Source organism: Ursus americanus, chromosome 33 (genome assembly GCF_024610735.1).
Source record: "Ursus americanus isolate L20-20 chromosome 33, mUrsAme1.1.p, whole genome shotgun sequence".
Taxonomy (NCBI): Eukaryota; Metazoa; Chordata; class Mammalia; order Carnivora; family Ursidae; genus Ursus; species Ursus americanus.
Window position 1 is genome coordinate 10,695,236 of NC_142159.1, and position 24,572 is coordinate 10,719,807.

Sequence of the window (24,572 nt, forward strand, 5' to 3'; positions counted from 1 at the left end):
GAGGCATGAAGACGGCCAAGTACCTGCAGAAAGAAGCCAGCTCCTCTGATTTCTCTGGGGCCTCTCTCCCAGGCTTCTCCCCCTGCCACCCTCAGGCTGTCCACACGGCCCCCTCTCATATGCACACATCACCTGGGTTTTCTCACCCAATGTAAAAGACTTCCTAGCCTGTGCCTCGCCTCCTGCTGCTGCCACCTCGATCACCCACAGACAGATGGGAAATCTCCATCAAAGACTAACACTTCCTTCCAGGCTCAGAGGATCACAGCAGGGTCCTGGAAGAAGCTCCTCTAACAGACAGCTCAGGAAAGGATTGATAGGACTCATAGCTACCCCTCCCCTCAACACACACACCGACCTAAAATAGGAATGGCCATCTGGATCCACTTACAGGGCTGGCTGGGGGAGGAAGGATAGTAGAGCCGGAACTGTCAAGCTGGGAAATCTTCGAGGGCAAGATGCTGCTTGTTTGAAGGGTGAACTCAGGGCACGTTCTCTTGGTGGGAGTCAGGGCACCCCCTCCTTTGGCCCCATTTATGAGTCCCCAGGGCTCACACACCACCTCCCTCAGAGTGTCTCACTCCTCATCCTGGCATTTAAGGCCCCCATGGTCTGGCTGTAAACCCCAGCCTACTTCTCAAGCCTCATCTCTCATTGTCTCCCTCAGGACTTGCTTGGAGTTAACCTCACTGGGATGTTTGCCCTTCAGAGAATGAGCCCTGCACTTCATACCTCATGTCTTTGCTCACACCATTCCAATGGAATGCCCTTCCCCTACTCTCCTACACTACTTTCAAGGTTTCTGGCAAATATTCCCTCTTTGCTCCCAGAGCACGAAGGCTGTGTTTCTACCTATTGAATATTCATGTGTACTTGCATTAGCATTAGCTGTTTACATGTCTGTCTCCCCTGAGGGACTGTGAACTCCTTGAGAAGGGGTCTGACTGGATCTATTGGTCCCTGTAGCCAAGCACACCGCTGGGCAGATAGGAAGTGCTCAGAGAATGTCACCGTTGCTATTTGTTGATCGTAGATGGTCTCCTTAGGGGCTCTGGGGAAGAATCACCTCAATCAACAACCCAGGGAAACAGTGCCAAGCCAGGGGCAGTCGCCGCTGCAGGCTGGATTCGCTGCTGGGCATCAGGCAGTGCCTGGAGTGTGTGAGGGCAGACTCCTCTCTTCTTCAGCCTTTCTGCTTCTGCTCCATTCATTACCTTTTCTGGCTCCTGGAGATTGGGATTCTCCCCTTTTTAAACCCTGAACTGTCTTCCAGGATGTCTCCAAACCTTCATGGTAGGGAGGGGACCATTCGAGAACAGACACTGTGACTCTTCGGACTTCAGCGTTTACAAAACAACTTCCCTCTCTGTTCTGTTTTAGAGATGGGCAGACTTGCCCAGGATTATCCAAAGCACAGCTAGGACCAGAATCTAAGTCTCCTACTCCCAGGTGGGCAGTAAAGCATGACGGTTAAACATGTGAACCCTGGAGTCAGCCAGCAAGCCCAGTTTCAACCTAAGCTCTGTCAGTGGTTGTCATGCCTTAGGAAAGTAACTGAGCCTGTTGGCATCAGTTTCCTCATATCTGAAATGAGAAACGATAATTCACATCTTACAGAGTTCTTGTAAGGTTTATTTGACTGGCTATAGCTGAACAGTTCCTGGCTCCAAATAAACACTCAGTGTTAGCTATTATAGTGAAAACCACACAACTGTAGAACTCTTACTCACTTAAAACACACTTGGATGCACATAATCTATGATTTGGGGCCTTCTTATAATGTAGTGAAATAACCAGAACAGGCATCAAAATACCCATTTTACTGATGAGGAAAATGAACCCAAAGAGGTTCAGGAACTTTTCTGAGATCCAAGCACATATTAGAGAGTTGGGGTTTTGAGCCTTGACTCTGGTTCTGCTGGTGAGCCCTCTTAGGTCTACTGAAGTGTGACAAGGCTGAGACCAGCCTGATATTCTGTAAATCACCACAAAATAGGTGCAAATTATAGCCTCATTAGGACCAGGCTATTTTACATAGAAAAAAGGAAAGGAGTCGAGAGCAAGAGGCAGAGCAAGACCGAAGGAGAGAGTACCCCATACCTGCCATCAGGTCCATCAGATTGCTTTCCTCCCACACCACCCCTGCCAGACACAGAGCCTGGCAAACAGTGGGGCACTCCTTGGCAGAATGTACAGGGGAGGACTCATGATTCCCAGTGAAATCGAATGTTCAGGGACCATGCACAATCCCCATCTCTACCCATCTTCCAGATAATGTGGAGGTTCCAGGAGGGCAGGGATCAGTCTGTTGTGTGCACTTTCATTACGTCAGTGCTAGGCACAGAGGAGCTCAAGAAGTATCACATTTAAATAAGAAAATGAGTTTTTAAGATTTGGACTAGGAATCAGAGATTAGGGATCCCGTCCCGGTTTTGCTTCTAACTCACTGGGGTCCTTGGACAACCCATCCCTTTTCCCCGCCTCTTTGGAACTCGTCTCTCTTCTGAAAATGTGGAGTTAGGGCTAGATCAGCGATCCTCAGCTCTGCCCATACTTAGAATGAATCTGGGATGCTTAAAAATAATGGGTGGATGCCTGGGTCCTACCTCAGATCAATTAAAACAATCTCTGGGGGTGGGACACTGGTAGTTTTTAAAAGTATCCTGGGTGAGGGGTGCCTGCATGGCTGTCCGATTCTTGATTTTGGCTCAAGTCATGATCTCAGGGTCGTGATATCAAGCCCCAGGTTGGGCTCCATGTTGAGCATGGATGGAGGCTGCTTCAGATCCTCTCCCTCCTTCTTCCTCTGCCTCTCCCCAAACCCTTTTAAAAAAAAAGTATCCTGGGTGATTCCGATGGTGTAGCCCAGTGGAGAACCTCTGAGCTAGATGGTCTGTCGTTGCCGTTTATGTTCTGCAGCCGTTTCAGCATGTGCTGAACAGAGATGGGAGCAGGCCTGCAGGGCCACACCTACCCACCACAAACACAGTGTGCCCATTTTTATTTTTGAAGTAGGCCCCGTGCCCAGTGTGGAGCCGTGTGGAGGCAGGGGCTTGAACTCATGACCCTGAGATCAAGACCTGAGCTGAGATCAAGACTCAGTTGGTGGAGTCTGCAACTCTTAATCTCGACGTTATGAGTTCTAGCCCCACGTTGGTTGGGTGTAGAGATTACTTAAAAATACAATTTTTTTTTAATCTGGAAAAAAAAAAGGAGTGTTTTGCTATATACATTCACTGGGCAGGCTTATGTGCCCCCACCTCTCTCACCGGTAGGGCTGGTGAGAGCTTTGGGTGAGTCACACATGCAGAAACACATTAAAAACAGAGCACCACTCAACCTTTCCATCTCGTTTTGCCTTTTCTAGAATGTCACATAGTTGGAATCATACAGTGTGGCTTTCAGACTGGCTTTTTTTCATTAAGTAATATGCATTTAGGTTTCCCCCCGTATTTTTGTGGCTTGATAGCTCATTTCTTTTTATCATTGAATAATCCATTGCATGGCTGTATCACAATGTATCGATTCACACCTTTTGCAGAACTTCCTGGTTGCTTCCAGTTTGGGGCAATTATGAAGCTGCTACAAACATTTGTACAAACAGGTTTTTTGCATGGATGTAAGTTTTCAACTCATTTGGGTAAATACTATGGAGAGCGATTGCTGGATGCTACGGTTAGACTACATAGTTAGCTTTGTAAGAAACCGCCAAACTGTCTTTTCAAGTGACTGTACCATTTTGCATTCTCACCAGCAACGCAAATTCCTGGTGCTCCGCATCTTTGGCAGCATTTAGTATTGTCAGTTTTTGGATTCTAGACATCCTAATAGGTATGTAACGGTATTTCATTGTTGATTTAATCTGCAATTCCCTAATGACATAACGCTGAGCATCTTTTTTCCTCATTAGTCCCCTCTATATCCTTTTCGGTGAAGTGTCTATTCAGATCTTTTGCCCATTTTTAAATGGGGTCGCTTTCATGTTGTCGAATTTTAAGTTCTTAGATCTTTATATATTTGGGGGTACAAGCCCTTTATCTGACATGTTACACAAATATTTTCTCATCCTTGGCTTGTCTTTTTCATTCTTTTAACAATGACTTCATGGAGAAGTTTTTAATGGAACCCTATTTATCAGTTCTTTCATGGATTGTGCTTTAGATGTGGTTTCTAAAAACTTATCACCAAACCCAAGGTCACCCAGATTTTCTCCTGTTTATCTTCTAGAAGTTTTATTGTTTTGTGTTTCACATTTGGGCCTATGATCCCTTTTGAGTTAACGTTTGTGAATGGTGTACAGTGTTTAAATCCAGCACTATTTATTGAAAAGACTATCCTTTCTCCATTGAATTGACTTTGCTCCTTTGGCAAAGATCGGCTGACTGGGTTCTCTACTTGATCCATTGATCTATTTGTCTAGTCCTTTACCAGTACCACACGTCTTGATTACTGTGGCTTTATGATAAATCTTGAAGTTGGGTAATGCCAATCCTCCTTTGTTCTTCTTTATTATTGTGTTGGCTATTCTGGCTGTTTTGCCTTTCTATATAAAGTTTAGAATCAATTTGCCGATGTTCTCAAAACTAGTTGCTGGGATTTTGATTGGGATTTCACTGAAGCTATAGATCAAGTTGGGAAGAAATGACATCTTAATAATATTGAGTCTTCCTATACACGAGCATGGAATATCTCTTCATTTATTTTGATTTTCCTTGATTTCTTTCACCAGAGTTTTATAGTTTTCCTCATATAGATCTTGTACGTATTTTGTCAGATTTATTCCTAAGCTGTTTTTTGTTTTGTTTTTTTTGTGCTGAATAGCTGGGGCACGGGATTTTTAGGGCAGTGAGACTATTCTGTATGACAGTGTAATGATGGATACATGACATTATGCATTTGTCAAAACCCACAGGACTATACAATAAAGTGAACCCTATGGGCTTTAGTTAAATAATGATGTATCAGTATTGGTTCATTAATTGTTATAAATGCACCACAGTAATGCAAGATGTTAAAATAGGGGAAACGGAGCCAGGGAGAGAGGGGGAATATATGGGACTCTGTATTATCCACTCAATTGAATGTAAGCCTAAAATGGCTCTAAAACACAAAGGCTATTAAAAAGGCGGAGGGGAGAGTGCCAACTCCAAATGAAAGGGCGCCCCTGGTGAATGAAGTCTTCCAGGGGCTCCTCCGCGCTAACAGGGTCAAGCCTACAGCCTCTCATCAAGCACAGGGAGTCCTCTACAACTGGACTGCCCGTCCAGCCCATGAGCCACTCCACCCTCTACGGTGCAGCTCAACTGAATCACTCAGGCTCCAGGAGGCATCTGGGACTACACTACGCTCTTGACCGGAGACACTGTTCCTCCCTTGCCTGGTCTGCAAATGTCTTGAAGTTTCTGCAGACTTCAACTTGGACACAAGGTGATACTAGTCCAAAGCGCCTGCTTCGTAACGCCACCTATTATGCTTCTGTTTCTGTCAGGATCTCCTTCCTGTCTCCCGAACTAAACCGAGCACACCCTAGCAGACCCTCCCGCCTTCCCATCACCACCTGTGCTTTCCAAATGAAAAAACAGAAGAATCACAAAATTTCAGTAGTGAAGCTGTTGTTCCTATGATACTGAACCACAGTCCTGAAACTGCGCATCAGCAACCTTGGGGGGCCATTACAAATTCACGGGGCGTGGTAGGAGATTTTAAATTTGGGAGATACTCAGTATCTGTTGGCTACGGAGAGATCTACTAGCTCAAGGTAGTTTCTAGTTTCATCATTAGGTTGTACCACATTCCTTTGGTTAGGTCATCTTTGAGAAGCTGGGTTTTTGGTGGTTGTGGTTAAAAGCAACTGAAAGTCAATGTGGAAAAGGAAACGAGGGCAGTAGTGTCCAATCTGATTAGAAAGTTTGACAGGCTTTAGAGTGCCCAACAAGCACACAGATCCCATTAGTTATTGTATTTAAGAATGAAATAAAAATAGTTTCTTCTAGTTTGCATGTACTATTTTTTAAAAAAAACAATGACTTGGTAGGACATAGTTCTTATTATGTGATTTGAGTATAATTACTTGATAAATGTTACTGTTAGGTATTTCTTTTGGTTTAGAGGCTCCATGAGAAAATTACTGAGCCACTAATGCTGGGGTGAGAGCTATGAGCTGAGAAAGCTGGGAACCTCTGGTCTAAGATATCCTCTAATCCAGGACACAATAAAAAAACTGTAGGTTGTGAAATCCATTTAGTGGGTTATGGCCAGCATTTTTTCTCCTTAATAAAATAGAATGATAAATAGAACACACTGCATGTAGCAAGGGTAAAAATATTACGTAAAACTTATGTTCATTATATACACACAAATAAGCATGGGTATTTTGGGTCACCATGTAAAATGTGTATTTCTTGTTTGGGTTGATTTTAGGAGTTTGAAAAGCCACTAAGACTTCAACCTCCTTATTTTAGAGATGAGAAAACCGCCTGGAGAGTGAAGGCTGATTACTGCAATTCGCAGCCACCAGGGCCAGGCTCTGCTGCACTCAGCCCCACTATGCTGGGTGGCCACTGCTCACAGGGATCCTCCAAGGAGGCCTCATTCAAGCCAGCAGAAGTGTGGTTACTCAAAGTCACATAGCGACAGAGGTGAGGGATCAGGTACCCTCACTCTGGTTCCAAGACCCAGCTGTACCCCACAAATGTCAGCAGCCACACCTAGAACAAAATGGTTTTAATCAATTGCGTCACCCTCACTCTCCTGGGAGCGGAGCAACAAAAAGGCTCGGCTCCTGCCCCCAGAGGACAGTAAGGCTTATGTGTCTCTCCACACTGCAGGGCCCAGGCTGGGCAGGCAGGGGGCCAGAGGCAGGGAGGGAGGGCAGGAGTCAGGGAGAGAGGAAATGGCAGGTGGCTCGAACACAGGAAAGCAAAAGGGGCCCCTGCTGGTCCTTGGGCCCCAGGGCCCAGCCCCAGTACTCCTGCTTTCCCCTCCCTGGCTCGAGAAAGGTCATGGAGAAGAGACAGGGGAGCAAGTCCCAGCAGCAGGAAAAGCAGCAGCAGCTGTTTCCTTCACCAATAAATATACTTCATTACCAAGCTAGAAGAGAAGGGTGGGAGAGGGACTGGGTGGGGAGGAGGGGGGAGAAGCTGCCACCTGTGTTGCTGGGATTAAAGCAATGACTAGATGGTGCCAGACCCCCCACCACTATCCTCACCCCCCCTGTCTTCTTAAAACTGTGAAAAAGCTTTTAACATGGCCCTCCTGTCTCCAGGGCTGCTCTGAAGCCTGACTGAGAGGAGGCACCTGGCAGAGACCAGGCGGAGGGAGGGAAGGACGGAGGGAGGGAAGAAGGGAGGCTGCTGCTCCCCAGAGGCTGCAGCTGGAGGGCTGGAGCCAAGTAAGCACTGAGGGGAAAGGGAGGGAGAGGGGAGGAAGGCTGAGCAACTATCAGGAGCAGCTCCCAGCTGAGAGCCAAGGGGGCAGAGAGAGGCTTGGTGAGTGGTGGGGTGACCGCTGTCCAGTGTTAAGCTTGGGGCTGCTGAGGAGGGAGGGGGCCAAGTTAGGGATTTTCCCATCTGAGTGGCTCAGGAGACCCACCCCCCTCCCCCCAGAGCAGCAGGGGGACAGAGAAAAGCCATCACTTCTTTGGTCTTTGTGGCGGCTCAGCATGTGGGGCGGGAGGGCGGGCAGAAAGGGCCCTTAGCGGGAGCGCCACCTCAGCAGAGCAGGCCTGGCTGGGAGCTCTGGCAGAAAGGTCACAGTGAGGCCAAGGAGCCCCCAGAAAGGGGAGTGGGAGTGGTCGTAGTGCAGTGCAGAAGGTTATGGCGTGGCGCCCCAACCTCTGCCAGGGCCCTTGGGAAAGGCTAAGCCCCCAGAGGTGGCCAGTGAGCGCAGGCGCAGGGTCCAGAGCCAGCGCTGGGAGAAGGGCGAGGACCCTCTCCCGCCCAGGCAGGCACCCGGCCTTGCCTACTGCAGGACTCCTCCCACCTTCCTTCTGCTTCCACCCTGACATGGTGGCTCTGGAGGGAGGGTGGGACCCCATCCTTTTTCAGAACCTTCCCTGAAGCCACAGAGGAGCTAGCCTTGCCCGTAGGAGCAAGAGTGGCAACAGGTCAAGGCTAGCCCTTACGGACTGGAATTCCACTCCCCTTCCTGCCGCCAACTGAAGTGTAGGGCAGTCCTTGAAGACAGCTTCGGCCCTTGCCTCCCAACCCCTGGCAGGCCAGAGCCCTCCAGGGACACGGAAGTAGGAGGTGGGGGGTATTCGGAGGGGCTTCCCCTCCTGCTCTTCTGCTCAGAGCTGGGGCCAGTCAAGGGGCAATCTGCCCAAAAGTCTGAAAGCCAGCAAGTTGCAGCAACCCCCCACCCCCAATGCCAAACTAACAAACAAAACAGGGAAATGAAAAAATGGGGGCAGGGGGGAAGACAAACCAAAACAGAACCCCCTGACCTCCTGCCCATGGTGGAGGGTCCAGCCAGTAGCAGGGGCTGGGGACAAGAGCTGGGAGGGTCTAGCTGGGCCGGCACTGAACCTGGCCCTCGGAGCTGTCCTCGTCGTCAGAGGCCCCAGCGCCCCCACTGCTCAGGCCTGTGATCCGGTAGCCCATGTTGAGCAGCATCACCTCCAATGGGTCGGCATTCATGCGCCGCTGGTTGGCCTGGGAAGCACCCTCCATGTCCTCCACAACTCGGCCTGTGAGGTCTTCACTCTGTGGGGCAAGGCACACATCTCACTGGGATGTATGTGTGTGGGGAGGTCGGCAAACATACACACACCGACGGAGCGATGTATGTAGAGGGAGCCGTACATACCAGGAGATGTACATGGGATTTGTACGTATACTCGTATGTGTATATGGGAGCCGGGGAATGCACACGTGGGGATATGTACAGGACACACGCTCACCAGGATATATATGTGAGGGAGACGACACGCCACATGGGGTTATATATATGGGGCCCATATGGTAATATACACTGGGGGACACAATACACATATGGGGGGTGCACATGCTGGGATACATACGGGGGGGCATACACATATCAGGGTATGTATCGGTGGGGCCCCATATCAGGAAACCATGGGGACATACATACCACATGGGGTTATATACATGGGGGGGCCCATACATGGACATATATGTGGGAGGACTCACACCAGAGTCTGTTGGGCACACCTACTAGACACCCAGGGTGGGGGGCACAGAAAACACCCCCCCATCCTACTCTTCTCTGTCATCGCTCCCAACAATCCTTCCTTTATCCTTTTCCTCTCCCCTCATGGGAGAGGCCTGTAGGATTCTCTTTAAAATTCACAGTAAATCGCCTCTGTAATTAGTTACACCACTGACTTCTGTTCTGCTGGCTACAAAGGGGAGGGAAGTGGGCCAGAGGGCAGGGGAGGCCTCAGGCCAGCCTGCCTGGCTACCCACCCTGCGAGTGGAGGGGACCACACCATCCTAACTGTCCCTGTGGACTGGACACTTCACAGGCATCACTTCTTTAGCCTTAAAGGTGGTGCTGTCATTCCCATTCCAATGTACAGATGATAAAAACCTGGGCCAGAGATGGTTAAGTCCCTTAGGCAGTGAGTAAAGGGACCAGGATTCAAACTTAGGTTCACCAGACTTCAAAGCCTGCATACCTCCCATGTAACCAAGGGACTGGCTTTTAGCCAGCTTTTGGGGGACACAACACAGTGGTGTATGAGGTACCCAGGGAGCCTCTGAGGCACTGTTCTCAGGAGGTGGCGCTGGAGCTGCTCTGGTTCCCTCCCTGCCTCCTGCACCCCTGTCCTTGGTTACTGTGTCCTGTGAGCCTCCTCCTCTCAGCTTGCTCAGGGATACGCCTCTAGAAGGCAGGCGCCTACTCTTGCCCCTGCAACTGCCTACCGCATTTGTCAGTTTCAGAATTTGATGGCTCCCACCCTGCACAGCACTGGGCCCTTGGATAAGAGTTCACTCATCCTAGCAGCTTCTCGTCTCTGGGTGACTCATTTCCCTTCCCAATCCTCCCAGGCTCAGCCAGAGGCCTTGCACGGGGTCCAGCCCAATCTTTCTCCCTGTCTAGTTTTGGCCATCTTCTCCATACCCTTACCTCTGGCCGGGGGTTCCAGAGCCGCACAACAGGGTCGATGCCACTGGTGGCCAGGAAGCAGTAGCTGGGGTGTGGCTGCAGGCAGTTGACAATGGACTCGTCCCCTTGGAGCACACGGACCAGGTTGGTGGTCTCCTTTTCCCAGATGAAGAAGGAGCCATCGTCAGAGCCACTGACGATGTACTGAGCGTTGCTGGCAGAGGGGCAAAGGGCAGGGAGGTCAGGTGGGGTACCGCCCTACAGCCTCAAGTAGAGGCTGTGTGGCTTAGGGTAAGGGGGAGCAGGGAAGTCTGGAGCTGTTCAGCCACCCGAACTCTGGGGTCTTCACTTGACTCAGAACTCCCACACACATGGTAATCCTCTCCATACTGCAGAGCCCTAGTCGCTGTCCAACTATTAAGCTCAGGATTAGGGAGTGCTTGGGTGCCTCCAAGACACTCTCCCTCAATGCACATTCTAAGCTCCCTGGGTACTGGATCAGATTTTGCATCTCTTAGGTCTCTGCAAACACTCTTGTCTAAGCCTTCCCTCAGCAGTCCTAGCCTTCCTGGGTCCAGAAGCCCAACCCTACAGTACATCTGCCCCTCACACACCACTGACACTTAGAGGGGATCTTGTTGGAGAGACTCTTCGACATTCAAGTGTCTCACCTACCCGAAGAAGGAATGCTATCTACAAAGGAGGGCTGGGGGTGATAGGGTCTGAGACATGGGCTCTGTCTCAGGACCGGGGGCACAGTTCTGAGCACACAAGTGTGCCAAGACTGCCAGCCTCTGAGGGCTCTTGCCTCATAACCCAGCAGAGGGAAGCTCCAAGCATCCACATCAAGAAACCAAGCTCTGGGGCACCTGGGTGGCTTAGCTGGTTAAGCATCTGCCTTTGGCTCAGGTCATGATCCCAGGGTCCTGGGATTGAGCCCCAAGTTGGGCTCCCTGCTCAGCGGGAGCCTGTTTCTCCCTCTCCTCCCCGCTCATGATCTCTTCTTGCTATCTCTGTCTTTCTCTCTCAAATAAATAATATCTAGAAAGAAAGAAAGAAAGAAAGAAAGAAAGAAAGAAAGAAAGAAAGAAAGAAAGAAAGAAAGAAAGAAAGAAAACGAACGAACCAAGCTCTGGCACACGGAGACAGAGGGAGAGGAGGTAGGGATAAAGGCAGAGTCCAGGCCCCATGCTGGATGCTTTGTGGATTATCTCATTAATCCTTATTATGGCCCCAGGAGTGGGGATAGCCGGTTTCATTTTATAGATGAAGAGACTGAGGCCCACAGAGGTGAAGCCATTTGGTCAAGGATACAGAGGCAGAGCTGGGATTTGAGACTTTTCTAAAAGCATTATGCCCCCACCCCCCCACCCCCAACCTCCTGCTGCCAACCGGGCTGTGCCCTCCTCCTCTTCAGGGCCTCGGACCTGCCAAAGAAATTTGCCTCCTTGATATCCGTGGTGGTGTTGCAGTGGCCACAGTAGCGGAACTGGTAGTCGTAGCTTCGCTCCCGCAGCACCATCTCATCCTCCGAGATGGAGTCCTTGCGGCTCGTGCTACGGAGGCGGACAGGGCCGCCACCGCCACCACCAGCTCCCTTCTTCTCCTCTAGGGGCAGAGAGCAAGGAAAGGTGAGACCTGTCCCTCTCTCCCCTCCCCTACCTCGTGTCCACCCCTGGGACCCTGTTTTCAGCCCAAGTGCTGACAACGTAGGGCTACCTGCCTCTACCCCTACCCTGGAAAGCTGGGAATGACTGTGAGGAAGAAGCATCTTTGGACCCAGCCCTTGAGGATGTTCAAGAGGGGACCTCGAATGCTAGGAGGGCCTTGGCTCAGGTCCCTGAATAATGTCTGGAAGCCCCAAGGATGCAGAGGCCCATGGTCTGTTTCCGTGGAGATAAGAGGCAGGGAGGGGAAGGTGAAGCACTGCTGAGAGCCTTGAAGGGATGATTTTTCTAAATAGATCTGCAGCTCTGAAGGCAGTAAGGTCCAAGTCCTTCCTCACTGGAAGGTGAGTTATAGATCCCAGATGAGGCAGGCACTGATTGGTTAAGTGCCTTGGGTAAAATCACTACAGTTTTCTCAGTGCCTTAAGAGTGCTTTGATTCTGCCTGCCTCAGGGCCTTTGCATGTGCTGGTCCCTAGGCCAGGAAGTCTTCACCTCCCACAGCTACACTTTGTATCTAGTTACCTCTTCTTCCTCATCCTTGTGATCTCAGATTGAACGTCTCCTCCTCCAGAATCCCAGCCTGACATCAGGCTCTGCCCCATGCACCTATCAGCCTCCCATGGCACTCATCACATTCTCTTTGTCCTTCATTGCTTGGTTCCTTCACTAGGGCTGTAAACTCCATGAATACAGAAACCCCACCTGACTTGTTCACAGCTATACACTCAGGACCCGGCACAGTGCCTAGCACGTGGCAGATGCTTGATAACTATTCAAACAAATGAATCAATTGCATGGTTAGTAAACTGCATAGGAGAGAGTTGAGGATCATGTCTGCCTCCAGTGAGTTCACGTTTCACCACAAATACCCAACTCACTCTCCGATGCTACTGCGGTGAGCTGGACAGGGCTTCGAATGCTCTCTGTGCAGGTAAGGCAGTGGGTGCAGGGAGGCTGTACTTTACATGGTTACCACATGGCAGAGCTGAGGTTGGATCCGAAGGTTCGACACCCCACGCACGAGGCATTTCTACCCTATACTGCAGCCTCTGCTGCAAGCATCCAAACTGGAATGAGTGCAACCCCCAGCTGCTGCCTCTTACTCAGATGTCCAGTGGAACAGCTAAGGCCCTTCTCTGTGAGCAGTGAGAAGGCCCAGCTGGAGCTATGCGGATGGCCTGACTGGGCTCAGCTTACTCCTGTTCTGAGTCCCAGGCATTACCCCAGGTGCTTTAAACATGCTACTGCTAATCCTCAACAGAAACCCTGGGAGGTTTCTATGGAAGGTTCTATCGCTCCCCCTTTACAGATGAGGAAACTGAGTCTCAAAGAGAACAAGTGATTGTCCCAAAGTCACATGATTTCTAAATCAGCCTCTGAATCCAGGCCCCTCTCAGAACCATGCCCTCTCCAGCATGTCATGGAGGACCTCAAACAGAAAGTGACAGCAACCCCTCCTCAGTGCCCACTCACCACCATCATTTTTGGAGAAGAGGGCTGCTGTGATGTCGCGGCCCAATGCGTCACAAGCGCTGCTGTGGGCCTGCTCCGGGAACTTCCCTTTGAAGTCATCCAGACACTCCAGGGCCTCAGCCACGTACTTGAGCTCAAAGAGGCAGCGAGCCAGGCGGAAGTGTGCCTTCAGGTGGCATGGGTTTAGGGAGATGGCCTTGAGGCAGTCTCTCAGGGCATCGTAGTGGTCACCATCCCTGGGAAGGCAGATGAGTGTGGCTTGGAGGTGGGGCAGCATGGCAAGCGAGGAGTCTACCCAGTCTCCTCTGCTTCCTGTGGCCACCTCAGCCCACCTCTGACAGATCTCAGGGCGAGGGTACTTGGAAATGAAAAGAACCCTGGCTCAGCGCAGGCCTTGCTCCCCAGAAGATAGAGTATGTTAAGGAGATGAGTCAGGAACCCTGAAGTCTTGGGGGGATGGGGGATGGATGGGTGTGTGTGTGTGTGTGTGTGTGTGTGTGTGTGTCTGAAAAAAACACAGTATCAGGCTGCCCTCTGCTGGGCACAGAGTACAACTGCACGCTGGCTCACCCCAGGCACCCGCAGCTCTGCAGCAGAAGGCCTGGCATCTTGCCCACCTCAGGCTCCCCAAGCCCTCCTTCTCTCTTCCTCCAACTACCTCCTCAAATCCCCCCGGCTGGTCTTCAAAGCCTTGGCCAAGGCAGGGGGCCCTCAAGGACAGTTCTGCGGTCTGGGTAAGGCAGAAGTGCCAGGCTGGGGACTCAGGGTCTGACCAGCAGGCAGCAAGCCCTCAGCCAGACCCCCCTCTGTCCTGGCTGACTGATCCACAGCAGCTGTGGCCTCTACCTCCCGGAGCTGAAGGATGGGGCCTGACAGACTGGCAGAGTCAGCTCTCTGGAAGCTGATGGCAAAGGGGGGTGTGCACGCCCAGAACTCCCAAATCATCCCCACTCACTTCTTCGACCTCCCAAAGCATGGATGAAGGGAAGTGGGGACAGTTTTTTTTGGGGGGGGGGTGTCAAAGGAGAAGTCCCTTGCTCTCCCACCCTGTGCCAGAATATAGGATACACCCCTCCAGCACCTTTCATCTGTTCCCACCTGTCGTTTGGAGAGCCAGACAGGTCACAGGAGCCACTTCTCCTTTCGTAGCTGTTTTTTTTTTGTTTTGTTTTTTTCCTTTCCCTGCTGGGCTGAGGTGGGCCTAGGCCCCAACGGTGCTAAGCAGCACTCCCCAGAGTTGATGCTCCTTCCACCAAGACACAGCTCACAACCCTCCTGCAGAGGGCCAAAACAGGCCCGACAGGGGCAATGTCCTCCTGACCCTCCCCTCCGACAGCACTCAGAGGGAGCATCCAGCCCTTGCAGCAGCCACGCTCAGATAGGAACAAGCAGTTCGCCAGTGTGGGAGCAGGCAGGGGACAGAGTGCTTTGAAGGCACGACCTGCGTCAGAACGACTGGCTGTGATGAAGGAGCAGGCACTGTTTGGAAACCCAATTACCACCTGCAAAGTGCCCCTCAGAGCTCCTGGAGAGAGCCAGACAGAGACCAACCAGGAGCCGGGGGGTGACAGCTCCCACTGCATCCAGGAGCAGATGGCAGCCCTGGAGAGACTGGCCTGGGACAGAATGTGACATTCTAGGGGTCACTGGCAGGCATGTGGGGATGGGGAGAGAGCAGGCTGGCCCCAGGGCATACCCATCCAGACTCACTGCCAGATCAATCTCCCTGAAAGGACAGCCCTCAGCACATCCCTCTCCTGCTCAAAACTCTTCAGTAAGCTGCCCATCATCCCACTGAATCCAGGCCAAAACGCCACCGCTCTGCATTCCAAGTCCTTCCCAGGCCGGCCCCAGGCTACCTCACAGACTCATCTCCTGCCAGTCCCTTCCAGAACCCTCTGCTCCAGCCAAATGGATTTGTTGTTCTGCAAACAAGCTCTTCTATCAGTCCCCCACCCCCACGCCTTTGTTCACACCATTCATCTCCCTGGGAATGTCCTTCCCCCATAATCCCCTCCTCCTTTTCATTTCCTTGCCTAAGTCTGCCCACACTTAAAGCCCATCAGACACCTCACCTTCCTGACACTTCCCTTACCCCAGTTAAAGTGACCTAACTTCTTTTAGTGCCCACAGCCCTTTACCTGACCACTCAGACTCACTGCTTCCTGCCTCTTGGATGATGATGAACCATGATCATGTCTTTGTCCTCTGTCCAGAGGCTGGGCACTCCAGAGCACAGGAACTCAAAGTGGAGAACTTTGTGTCCCTGGATCTAGTGCACAGTAGGAGTTCAGAAAACATGTCAAGGGCACCCATCAGCCTCTCTTAGCAAGAATGAAAGAGTGAAACAGCTCTCAGTCTAAAGCATGGATGAGGACACTGCATTCTACCCAACTCCTGAGACAGAGAGGCAAAATACTCAGGATGGCCCGCAAACCATCACCTCCTGGGTTAGGTTGCCATCTGAGCCTTTGGCAAACTCTTGATGCCTGAGAAGGCCTACGGGGGTAGCATCTTCCCAAACCCCCATCTACCATCCTGCTAACTTGGGTGGGTTTCTTAAGCTTCCCTCTCTGGCCTGCCTTGTTGCAGCCAGACGATGGCACACCAGCTGGCCTGTCTGTCTGGGCAGAGCCGACGGATGCCAGACGGAGCAGAAATGGCTGTGGGCCCAGCTCTATCCATCTCCAGTCCTGGCCCCGGCTGGGGGATGGGGTCTGCCTGCCTGCTTGCCTGCTGGTGCTGCAGGCAGAAGGGCTGGGAGCCCTGATGGTCTCCAAAGATAGCGGGTTCTTCGGGATATGGACCCACCCCTTTACCACCAGCCACTATGACCCCACATGACCCACAGCCAGCTTCAGATCTCTGGTATCTTGTTTGTGCTTGGTCCAATGGTCTAAGAGCAAAGGAAAGCACGCCCCAAGGTCAAGGAGCTGCAGAGTCATTTCAGACAGAGACCAACTGCCTCTTTCCTATCTAGCAAGAATCCCACTGTTCCTTCATGGTCCCAGTTCATGGCACAATTATCCAACAGTTGGGATTAAGCATTCTTTCAAGTCTTACTTGTCCAGTGGCCACATCACTTTATAACAAAACATCATGTTGCAGCTACTTGTGAACACGTGCTACTTCACTGTGAGCTTCCTTGGTGCTTGAGACTTCCCGACTTCTAGTCTGGAGGTAGGGAGGAGAAGCCTGAGCCTAAGGAGCCCTAAGAGGCAGTGGGATGTCACTACCACCTTCCGTGGAGGCCTCAGCAACTTGGCTCCATCAGGCCCCCCGCCTTCATCCCTCATCCTGGCCCAGGTCCACTCACCACTTGCGTTTCATGTAGGCAGCAGCTCGGTTCCCGTAGAGCATGGCATTGTGAGGGGCCCTCTGCACGGCTTTGCTGTAAAGCTGAATGGCCTGGGTCCACTGCTGGCAGGCAAAGGCCTCGTTGGCTTGCTGTTTCACACGCTCCAAGTATGGGGGCAGCTCTACCTGGGGGCTAAGGGGAAGGAGAGCCAAGTCAGGCCAGCCAAAGGAGGTCAGAGCAGCCTCTCAGGAAGTCTGCAGCCTTGCCTGAGGGCCACCAGTATTTTCTCGGTCCCTGGGATCTGCACTGTCATTTAGAAGAGGAGCACTTCTATCCTTGGCCTGGGTTACTGTAATAGATAATGGGCACAAGTTCAGATACTCTGAACCAGTGAAAAAGCAGAGGAACAGAAATGAAGTGGTCATGGACAGGTTAAAGGCAATTCTCTCTCTCTTTTTTAAAGTGAACTCTATGCCCTCAACATGGGGCTCGAACTTATGACCCCAAGATCAAGAGCTGCATGCTCCACTGACTGAGCCAGCCAGGTACCCCAAAGGTGATTCTATTCTATTTATTTGAGAAAGGGAGAGAGAGTGAGAGAGTGGTGAGCTCACACACGCAAGCGGGGAGTGGGCAGAGGGAAGAAAGAATCTCAAGCTGACTTGTGCTGAGTGCGGAGTCCAACACGGGGCTCAATTTAATAAGCCTGAGATCATGACCTGAGCCAAAATCAAGAGTTGGATGATTAACTGAGCCACCCAGATGCTCCCCAAAGGCAATTCTTGAACTTCTGGGCATGATAGTAGCTAACCACCTGCCTCCACACTGTGCTGAACCTTGTGACCACCCAAGTTCCTCCCATGAATCTCTTTATAGAGACTTCTGTTTCTCTCAAAGTTTAGAGGATTTGAATACCTCCATATCCAAAGCCCAGCATTGGGCCTGGCAGGGCATAGAAGCCAAAAGATGGTATGGGACAAAGAAAAATATAATGGGGGAAGCCCATCTATGTGGAACATCTTTAAGAGAGAGCTCAGTACTAAGAGGCAGCTGGCCCCTGGGTCCTGACCCACTGATACCAAGGGACTGAAGCTTCAGTCTGAGCATGATAGGAATCCTACCAGGTAGGAGCAGTACTGGAACCACTAGCCACATCCAGAAATACTCCATTACTCCATTACATCCCTTGCCCCAGTCCCCAGACTCAGGTATGTGTCTGGATGGAAGGCTACGAGACATGCTTTTCCCTCCAATTATATTGTTAAGGCACCATAATTGTGACGGAGAGGGCTGGACAAGTCAGGCTGGCCTCACCTGACATGTCCCCTACTCTCCGGCAGCCGGAAGCCGTTGCTATGAAGGTGCAGGCCATTGGACACGCCGTTGGATACACCATTGGTGGACATCTTGCCGTTCTGAACTTCTGGCAGGGGTGGGGAAAAAGAACAGCAACAACTCAGGAGTTGTTCCTCATTGCTCCTCAACAGCCCTCCAGCTTCCATCAAGGATCTGATGGTTCCCCTGTGGGCCATTCTCCTGGGGTAAGATCCATTCCCAGAAAGCAAGTTCTGACAGACAGGCAGGCCCAAGTGCATAAAGAAAAACCCTGTGCGCCCTCTGCTGGTTGGAGAGGGACACAGCTGCAACTTGGCATTATCCTTAGCTGGGTGTGGGGGAGGGAGGGAACACAGAGGTGCCTAAATCAACTGGAGGCCCCAGGAAGGAGTCAGTGAGGAGACTATTCCAGGACGAGAAAGGAAGGGCAACTACTTCAGGTCCCCAAGAGACAAGTCACGGAGAGAAATTGCTTTTTCAGAGGGAAGTCTTTGACAGATCTCTCTGACCTGTTAGCTTCCTTCTTACTGTACAGAGAGTGTTCCTTCAGAGAATCTAGTCCTTTTGGAGGATCGCAGCCACAGCACAAGGGAAGGGGCAGCTTTCTCAGCGAGGTGGCACAGGCTCAAGCTCCCCAGCAGAGACCCCTACCCCAAGAGAGCACTTACCCCCTGAGGAGTGGCATTTTCTAGGCAAGAGGAAGGTGTATGGCCGCTGCTTGTAAGTCAGGTCAAACAAATAGACCTAGAGTGGAAGGGTCAAGAAAAGAGACGGAGGCTGTGAGGTAAGAATGTGGCTGGCCAGGAACAAGGCCTTGGTGGCTTGATGGCTCTTAGGAACACAGTGAGTGTTGAGCAGGGAGCCATCAAGCAAGGCCAGGAGGGGTTCCTTTGGAGCAAACCTCAGGCAGGAACATCCTCCCAGTTCCCAGCCCTCAGGGTGGACTGCTTAAAGCACTGTCATTAATTAGAATCACATGTTTAAGTTGGAAAGGTCCTCAGAGGTCACAAAGCCAAATGCCTCATCTTACAGATGGGAAAACTGAAACCTCAGAGAAGGGAAGCAATTTGCCCAAAGTAATACTGCTACTTCTCTCAGTAAACATTATTATTATTTATTGTTTATTGAATTCTCACTTTGCTTTATTTTCAGCTCTGCTGAATGTTTTATATGACTTACCTCATTTCATCCTAGAAAGAGGTACTTGTAAAGTGGTACCTCATAAAGAGGTACTATTATTGTTTTTTAGTTTATTGTTTTTAGTAATCTCTACACCCAACATGGGACTCTGGACTCTGAACTCACGACCCCAGGTATCAACAGTTGCATGCTCTTCCAATGGAGTCAGCCAGGTGCCCGAAGAAGTACTATTATTATTATCCCCTTTATAGATGAAGAAATATGGGCTCAGACTTTATTTACCCAGGGCCATAAAAGCAGCATGTGGCACAGCCGGGACCCAAAACCAAGCCTGGCTGGCTCTAAACCACACTGCCAGACTGCCTCTCTATTCATCCTTATGCTACCTTTAGGCCAGGTGATGCCTCAGCAATCTGAACTCAGGTGCTCGCCTGTTCTCCATCCCAGTTCCTGGTACAATCCACCTTGCCCTGTAACGTCATCAACTGGTCCACTTGCCATGTCTCTCCTGTCGACCTGCACTGGATCATCTGTCTCCTTCATGTTTATAATAATGCTAGTCCCAGAGTAAGTGCTCAGTGAGTGTTTGCAGAATAAATGGATTTAAGCAAGGCTTACTAAAACTCCTGACCGAGAACACACAAACAGAAGGGTTAGTAACCTGCCATTATCAAGGAACGCTCCTACAGCTGGTCTTAACACACAGCCTGGCTCCGAGCCCCAGGGTTTCCTCCTAGGAAAATGAAGAATGAGGAAACTGAAACTAAGAATGAAGACACTCACAGTTCAAACCCACAGTACACAGAAGGCCAGCATTTGAAGACAGGTCTGTCAGTCCTAAGCTTAAGAAAAAGCCAAGGCCGGGGCACCTCTCTGGGCGTTCCAAAGCTGCCATGTTGCTCCTACATTTCACTATAAAGTCATTTACAATAAGGCTGTTGCTTCTTGTCTGCCTCATGGAAGTGGAAGTGAGGTATAAGCCCTGGCTGCGGAATGTGGGGTGGTGGTGGGGCAGAGCTGCCTTGGGCAGCCATACATACCTGCTCCCCTCCCATGTTGACCAGCAGCTCTGTGCCATTGGGGCTGAAGGTCACATAGGTGGCAACCAACACTCTCAGACGGTTGTTGTAATCAGGCAGCTTCACTGGCAGGTGACCTGTGGGGAGTAGCTAAGTTACCCTAATGTGAGGCTCCCCATCTCCCCCCAGAGGGGTAAGGAGATGTGTGAACCCAACCATTATCAATAATGATAGCAATTATCTTCATCATCAGAGCAGCTGCAAGTGTTGAGCACTTACTATATGCACTAGGCTGATTGCTTTATATACTTTATCTCATTTAATCATTATGACACCATTTTATGGAAAAGAAATTAAAACTCATAAAGGGTAAGTAACTTCCCAAACATCACAGGATGGCTGGTCAATGGCAGTCAGGATTAAAACCCACAACTGCCTTAATCTAAAATCCTTGCTCTTGACCACCATGCCATGCTGTCTCCCTGCACTGCCCCAGAGAGAGTCAGCACCCAGCCAAGAATTGGGGGCCAGAGCTGGACTGAGACTTACCTGCTACGTAATACTGGGCTGCACCATCCGGAAGGGGCTTCTGCCGGTCACAGAAGGTGTGGACACCTGCTGAAGGGCTCTGCTTCATGCTCTTCCTGGTGGGAAGGCACACCATATAGGTTATAACCCCTAGCACTACCCCTGGATAGACCAGACCACAATCCCGAGAGGAAAACCTAAATTTGTATCTCTGAAAGGAGGTACCTTTCTTCCTTACCTGAGCAACCCCAAAGTTTCACCAACTAGATAGCCATGGCCACATACATTACAGTGCTTTACAAGTAGATCCTATTGTCTTGGTCCTCATGTCCACCCTATCATCCCCATTTTACAGATGATGAAGCTAAGGTTCAAGGTCCACTCCAGGTCACGTAGTGTGTGAGGAGCAGCAGTGGTCCCCCAAACCCACAAACGAAAGTAAAGCAGGCCAGACATCCCTGCACCTGTCCCAGGAGTCGAATGAAAACCCAGGCTGGCAAAGCCTCTCAGGTCTGGGACTTATGTGGAGGTTCTGAGTATATTCTATGTTGGTTTAGAATAAATAAATAAATAAATAAATAAATAAATAAATAAATAAATAAATAAAGTGTACAAAAAAGAAATTACATGCACAAGGTTATAACTCTGTACAAATACTCAGAGAACGAGCAGAAAATATTATACACAGTGATTTCTTTCAGGTGGTGGATTATGGGTAGTTTCTTCATTACACTTTCTGTATTTTCCAAAACAAGCATGGATTAAATTTTTTTAAAAAATCACAAAACTTAACAAGCCCACCTAAAAAAGAAGAGGGCATGGAATGAGGGAAAGGAGCAGCAGGTTCCCCGGGACTTGCCCACAGGAGGCCGAACTATTCATACCTGTGGTTATGGATCATGCGAATGTCATAGAGCCTCACAAAGGGCCCACTGGCCCCTACTGCCAGGCAGTTGTTGTCCTGGGGGTTGACGGTGAGGCACTTGGCCTCCACCAGCTGGCCACAGTACTCTGTCAGGTCAATCAGCACCTCCGAGTGTTTGCTGTTCTCCCGAAGGTCATACTGGCTGTGAGAGAGGACAGTGTTAGGGGAGGGGGGTTGGGTCCTCCTGTGAGGCAGGAGAGAAGCTAAGGCCTTGTTGTTATACAAAGGGGTTGGGAGCAGCTCTGACCTGTTCCTCAATAATAACAATGTCAAAAACTATTATTTTTTTTTTAAGATTTTATTTTTAAGTAATTTCTACACCCACCACGGGCCTTGAACTCATGACCCTGAGATCAGAGTTGCACACTCCTCTGACTTAGCCAGCCAGGCGCCCTGAAAAACCCTTCCCATTTCTTGAGTGCTCACTGTGGGCCAGGCACCTGAAATAGGCTTCTCACACAATCTGTTTTATTTCTTAATAACTCCTTAAGATAAATATTACTGTAACGTTTTTTTGTTTTTACAGATGTCAGTGATGTGGATATTAGGTACTATTACTACTGATTACTAACAGCGAGAAATTGCTTTGTGTCCAGTACTGTCCTTAAGTGTTGTACATGGATTATCTAATTAAATCCTCATGCCACTCCCAGGTACCATCAGAACACCGAGGCTGAAGGCAGGTAAACAGCCTGTCTGGGATGACACTCCAGTAAGTGTGAAGCTGGGACAGCGCAGGGCTGGGGAGACAGCCTTTCACCACCTGGCTCTGCTCCTTAACTCTACTTCTAATCAGTATGGAGGTGACAGAAAAGAGAATCCAGAGGTTGCCTAAGAGCTATCTAGAAACACTCATCGTCAAGACAAGCCTGAGTCCCACTCAGGGGTAAAGGTCATGCCAGATATCCCTGGCAGTAGCACACCCCTCACCGCAGTTTGGGGGACTGCTGTGCTGCCGATACACAGGCAGAGAGAATGGGGGATGTCCGCCGTGTGCTCACCCACCTCCTGCCTAGGCATGGGCAATAATCTCCAGCCTGTCCGCCTTACCCTTCTAAGCCAACCTCCCCAGATTGCTCTTCCTAAAATACTTGTTACATCACTCTCCTGCTCAAAAAACTGCAGAGATTCCTCAAAACTTCTAGCATGAGTTTACTGTTAGTTTACTTTTACCAAACTCCTCAGTCTGGTTTCCAAAACCTGATTTCACACCAACCTTGTTCCTCACTTTTCTACCCGCGCCAATTACAACTATTCCCTATGTGGCTTATCTACCCATGCCTTCACAGAGTCTGCTCAAGTTGGGGAGTCCACTCTGCTTTTCCTTGCCCATCCAAATCCTGTCTATTCTGGAAGGCCCATTGTATGCTCACCTTCTGCTAGGACAGCTCCAACCCTAGACGCTTAGCCTCTACCTGCTGCCCTGGCACTTTGTACCTGCCACCGACCAAAGTGCTTTCTGTCTTCCAAGTACTATCCTAAGGTTTTACAGGCACTATCTTGATTTTAATGCTCAGGCCAACAAAGGAGTTATTATGGTAATTCCCATCACAGATGAAGAAACTGAGATTCAGCGGTAAAGTGACTTGCCCCAAACACTGAGTGACAGAGGTAGGACTTGATCCCAGGTCTGTCTTGACATCACTGCCCTGTTTCTGACTGCTGTTTTATAGTTCATGCATGATTTAGGCATCTCTCCTCCTTTGTAACAGGAAAGAGGGCACAAAGTCCTGTAAGAACTCAAGGGAGGCATTAAAGCAGGTTGGGGAGATAAGGAAAAAGTTCTAAGGTCACCTCTGAAGAAAGGAGTTAAGGGCAATGAGACCATTTTAGGATGAAGGGCAGTAGAGGCAAAGGTGTGACAATCTAGGCCACTGGAAAGGGGGAAAGTCCACTTGACCATTTCTGGCTGGCTACCCCCTTCTCACACATATGCCCTCCGAGCAACTATTTGAGAGAAATGTACCAAGCACCTCTACGTGCTAGGCACAGTGTGGGCTCTGGGAACACGACCAGGACGGGAGAGCTGGAGCTGCTCTGACAGTTCACCGTTCGGTGAGTGATACAGACAAAAAGATAAACCAACATGTAAATAAAATTAAAACTACAGATGGTGACTGGAGTTATAGAGGATACAATTAGTGTGCTGAGACAGAATAACGCGGGGGGGTGTATATATACAGGGAACATCAAATGTGAAAGCCCAGAGAAGCCCAGAGAAGGCCAACTCCGTGTTGGTGAGAGTAGGCTGCCAGGCCTGAATGTCGTGTAGGAGAGTGTAAAGAGTGGGGAAGAGGAGAGCAGGACAAGCAAATGTTCCCAGTTGTATGTTCACAGACAAGCACCCTGGGCAGACAAATGACGCTGGAACTTGCTGAAGGGAAGGAACCAGACCTGTGGAAGGAAGCAGTAGGGAGAGATGGGATGCAGAGCTAACATGCAGTGGGAGAAGGGGAGGCACAGGCCCCCCTCCATGCCTCAGGCCCTTACCGGATAAGCCCATCCTCAGCAGCACTCCAGAAAGTGTTGGGCCACATGGGCGCTGTGGCGATGCGTTTCACCCGGTTTGTGTGGTCTCCAAACATGTGGATTGTTTCCTTTACTGTCAGGTCGTGGACATGCACTTTGGAGTCGGCTGCCCCCGTGATCAAGATGCGGTCCCCAGCATGAGGCAGGAACTGCTCCAGAGAGATTGAAGAAGAGATTGGCAGGCAGTGGGGACAGGGCTGGCCAGGAAAGAAGACTAGCCTGGATGTTAGCACCCTCTTTCCTTCATATTGTGTAAGAAAATGAGCCCATCCAAGACAGTCCACTAAGAAAACTGGATCTCCAGCATCAGCCCACAGGCTTACAGGTCAAAATTGGGACATACACCTTTACTTCGCTGGAGAAGTCCTGACTTATGCCAAACTAGACTACCTAAGGAAACCTCTTCCTCTGAATCTTCCCCAGGTAAGAGCTGAGTGGATAATAGTCATAGCTGTTACCATTTACTAAACATTTACCATGTGCTGGATACCTGGGCACGTACCTTATCCTATTAATATTTAAAATAACCCCCTTAAAATTGAAGTTCAGCACAAGTCTGTCTGATTCTCATATGTGTATTGCCTCATG

General features: G+C 50.2%; 1 protein-coding gene across 6 annotated transcripts in view; it reads right to left on the bottom strand.

Moving 5' to 3' along the window:
• Positions 1 to 6,708: 6,708 nt before the first annotated feature.
• Positions 6,709 to 24,572, bottom strand: part of WDTC1 (WD and tetratricopeptide repeats 1) — a 68,036-nt gene continuing 50,172 nt past the window's right edge. For 4 of the 6 annotated variants that reach the window (XM_045782102.2, XM_087858509.1, XM_045782106.2 and 1 more), the window contains 11 exons: positions 23,946 to 24,133; positions 21,415 to 21,597; positions 20,552 to 20,646; positions 20,024 to 20,139; positions 18,512 to 18,587; positions 17,823 to 17,931; positions 16,527 to 16,700; positions 13,211 to 13,446; positions 11,496 to 11,676; positions 10,090 to 10,282; positions 6,709 to 8,702 (listed from right to left, as the gene is read on the bottom strand). In XM_045782102.2, coding sequence (XP_045638058.1) covers positions 8,505 to 8,702; positions 10,090 to 10,282; positions 11,496 to 11,676; positions 13,211 to 13,446; positions 16,527 to 16,700; positions 17,823 to 17,931; positions 18,512 to 18,587; positions 20,024 to 20,139; positions 20,552 to 20,646; positions 21,415 to 21,597; positions 23,946 to 24,133 — 1,749 coding nt within the window. In that variant the 3' untranslated portion in view covers positions 6,709 to 8,504. Of the gene's footprint in view, positions 8,703 to 10,089; positions 10,283 to 11,460; positions 11,677 to 13,210; positions 13,447 to 16,526; positions 16,701 to 17,822; positions 17,932 to 18,511; positions 18,588 to 20,023; positions 20,140 to 20,551; positions 20,647 to 21,414; positions 21,598 to 23,945; positions 24,134 to 24,572 lie in introns of all 6 variants that reach the window. The other 2 variants (XM_045782104.2, XM_045782103.2) reach the window with 2 other exon arrangements.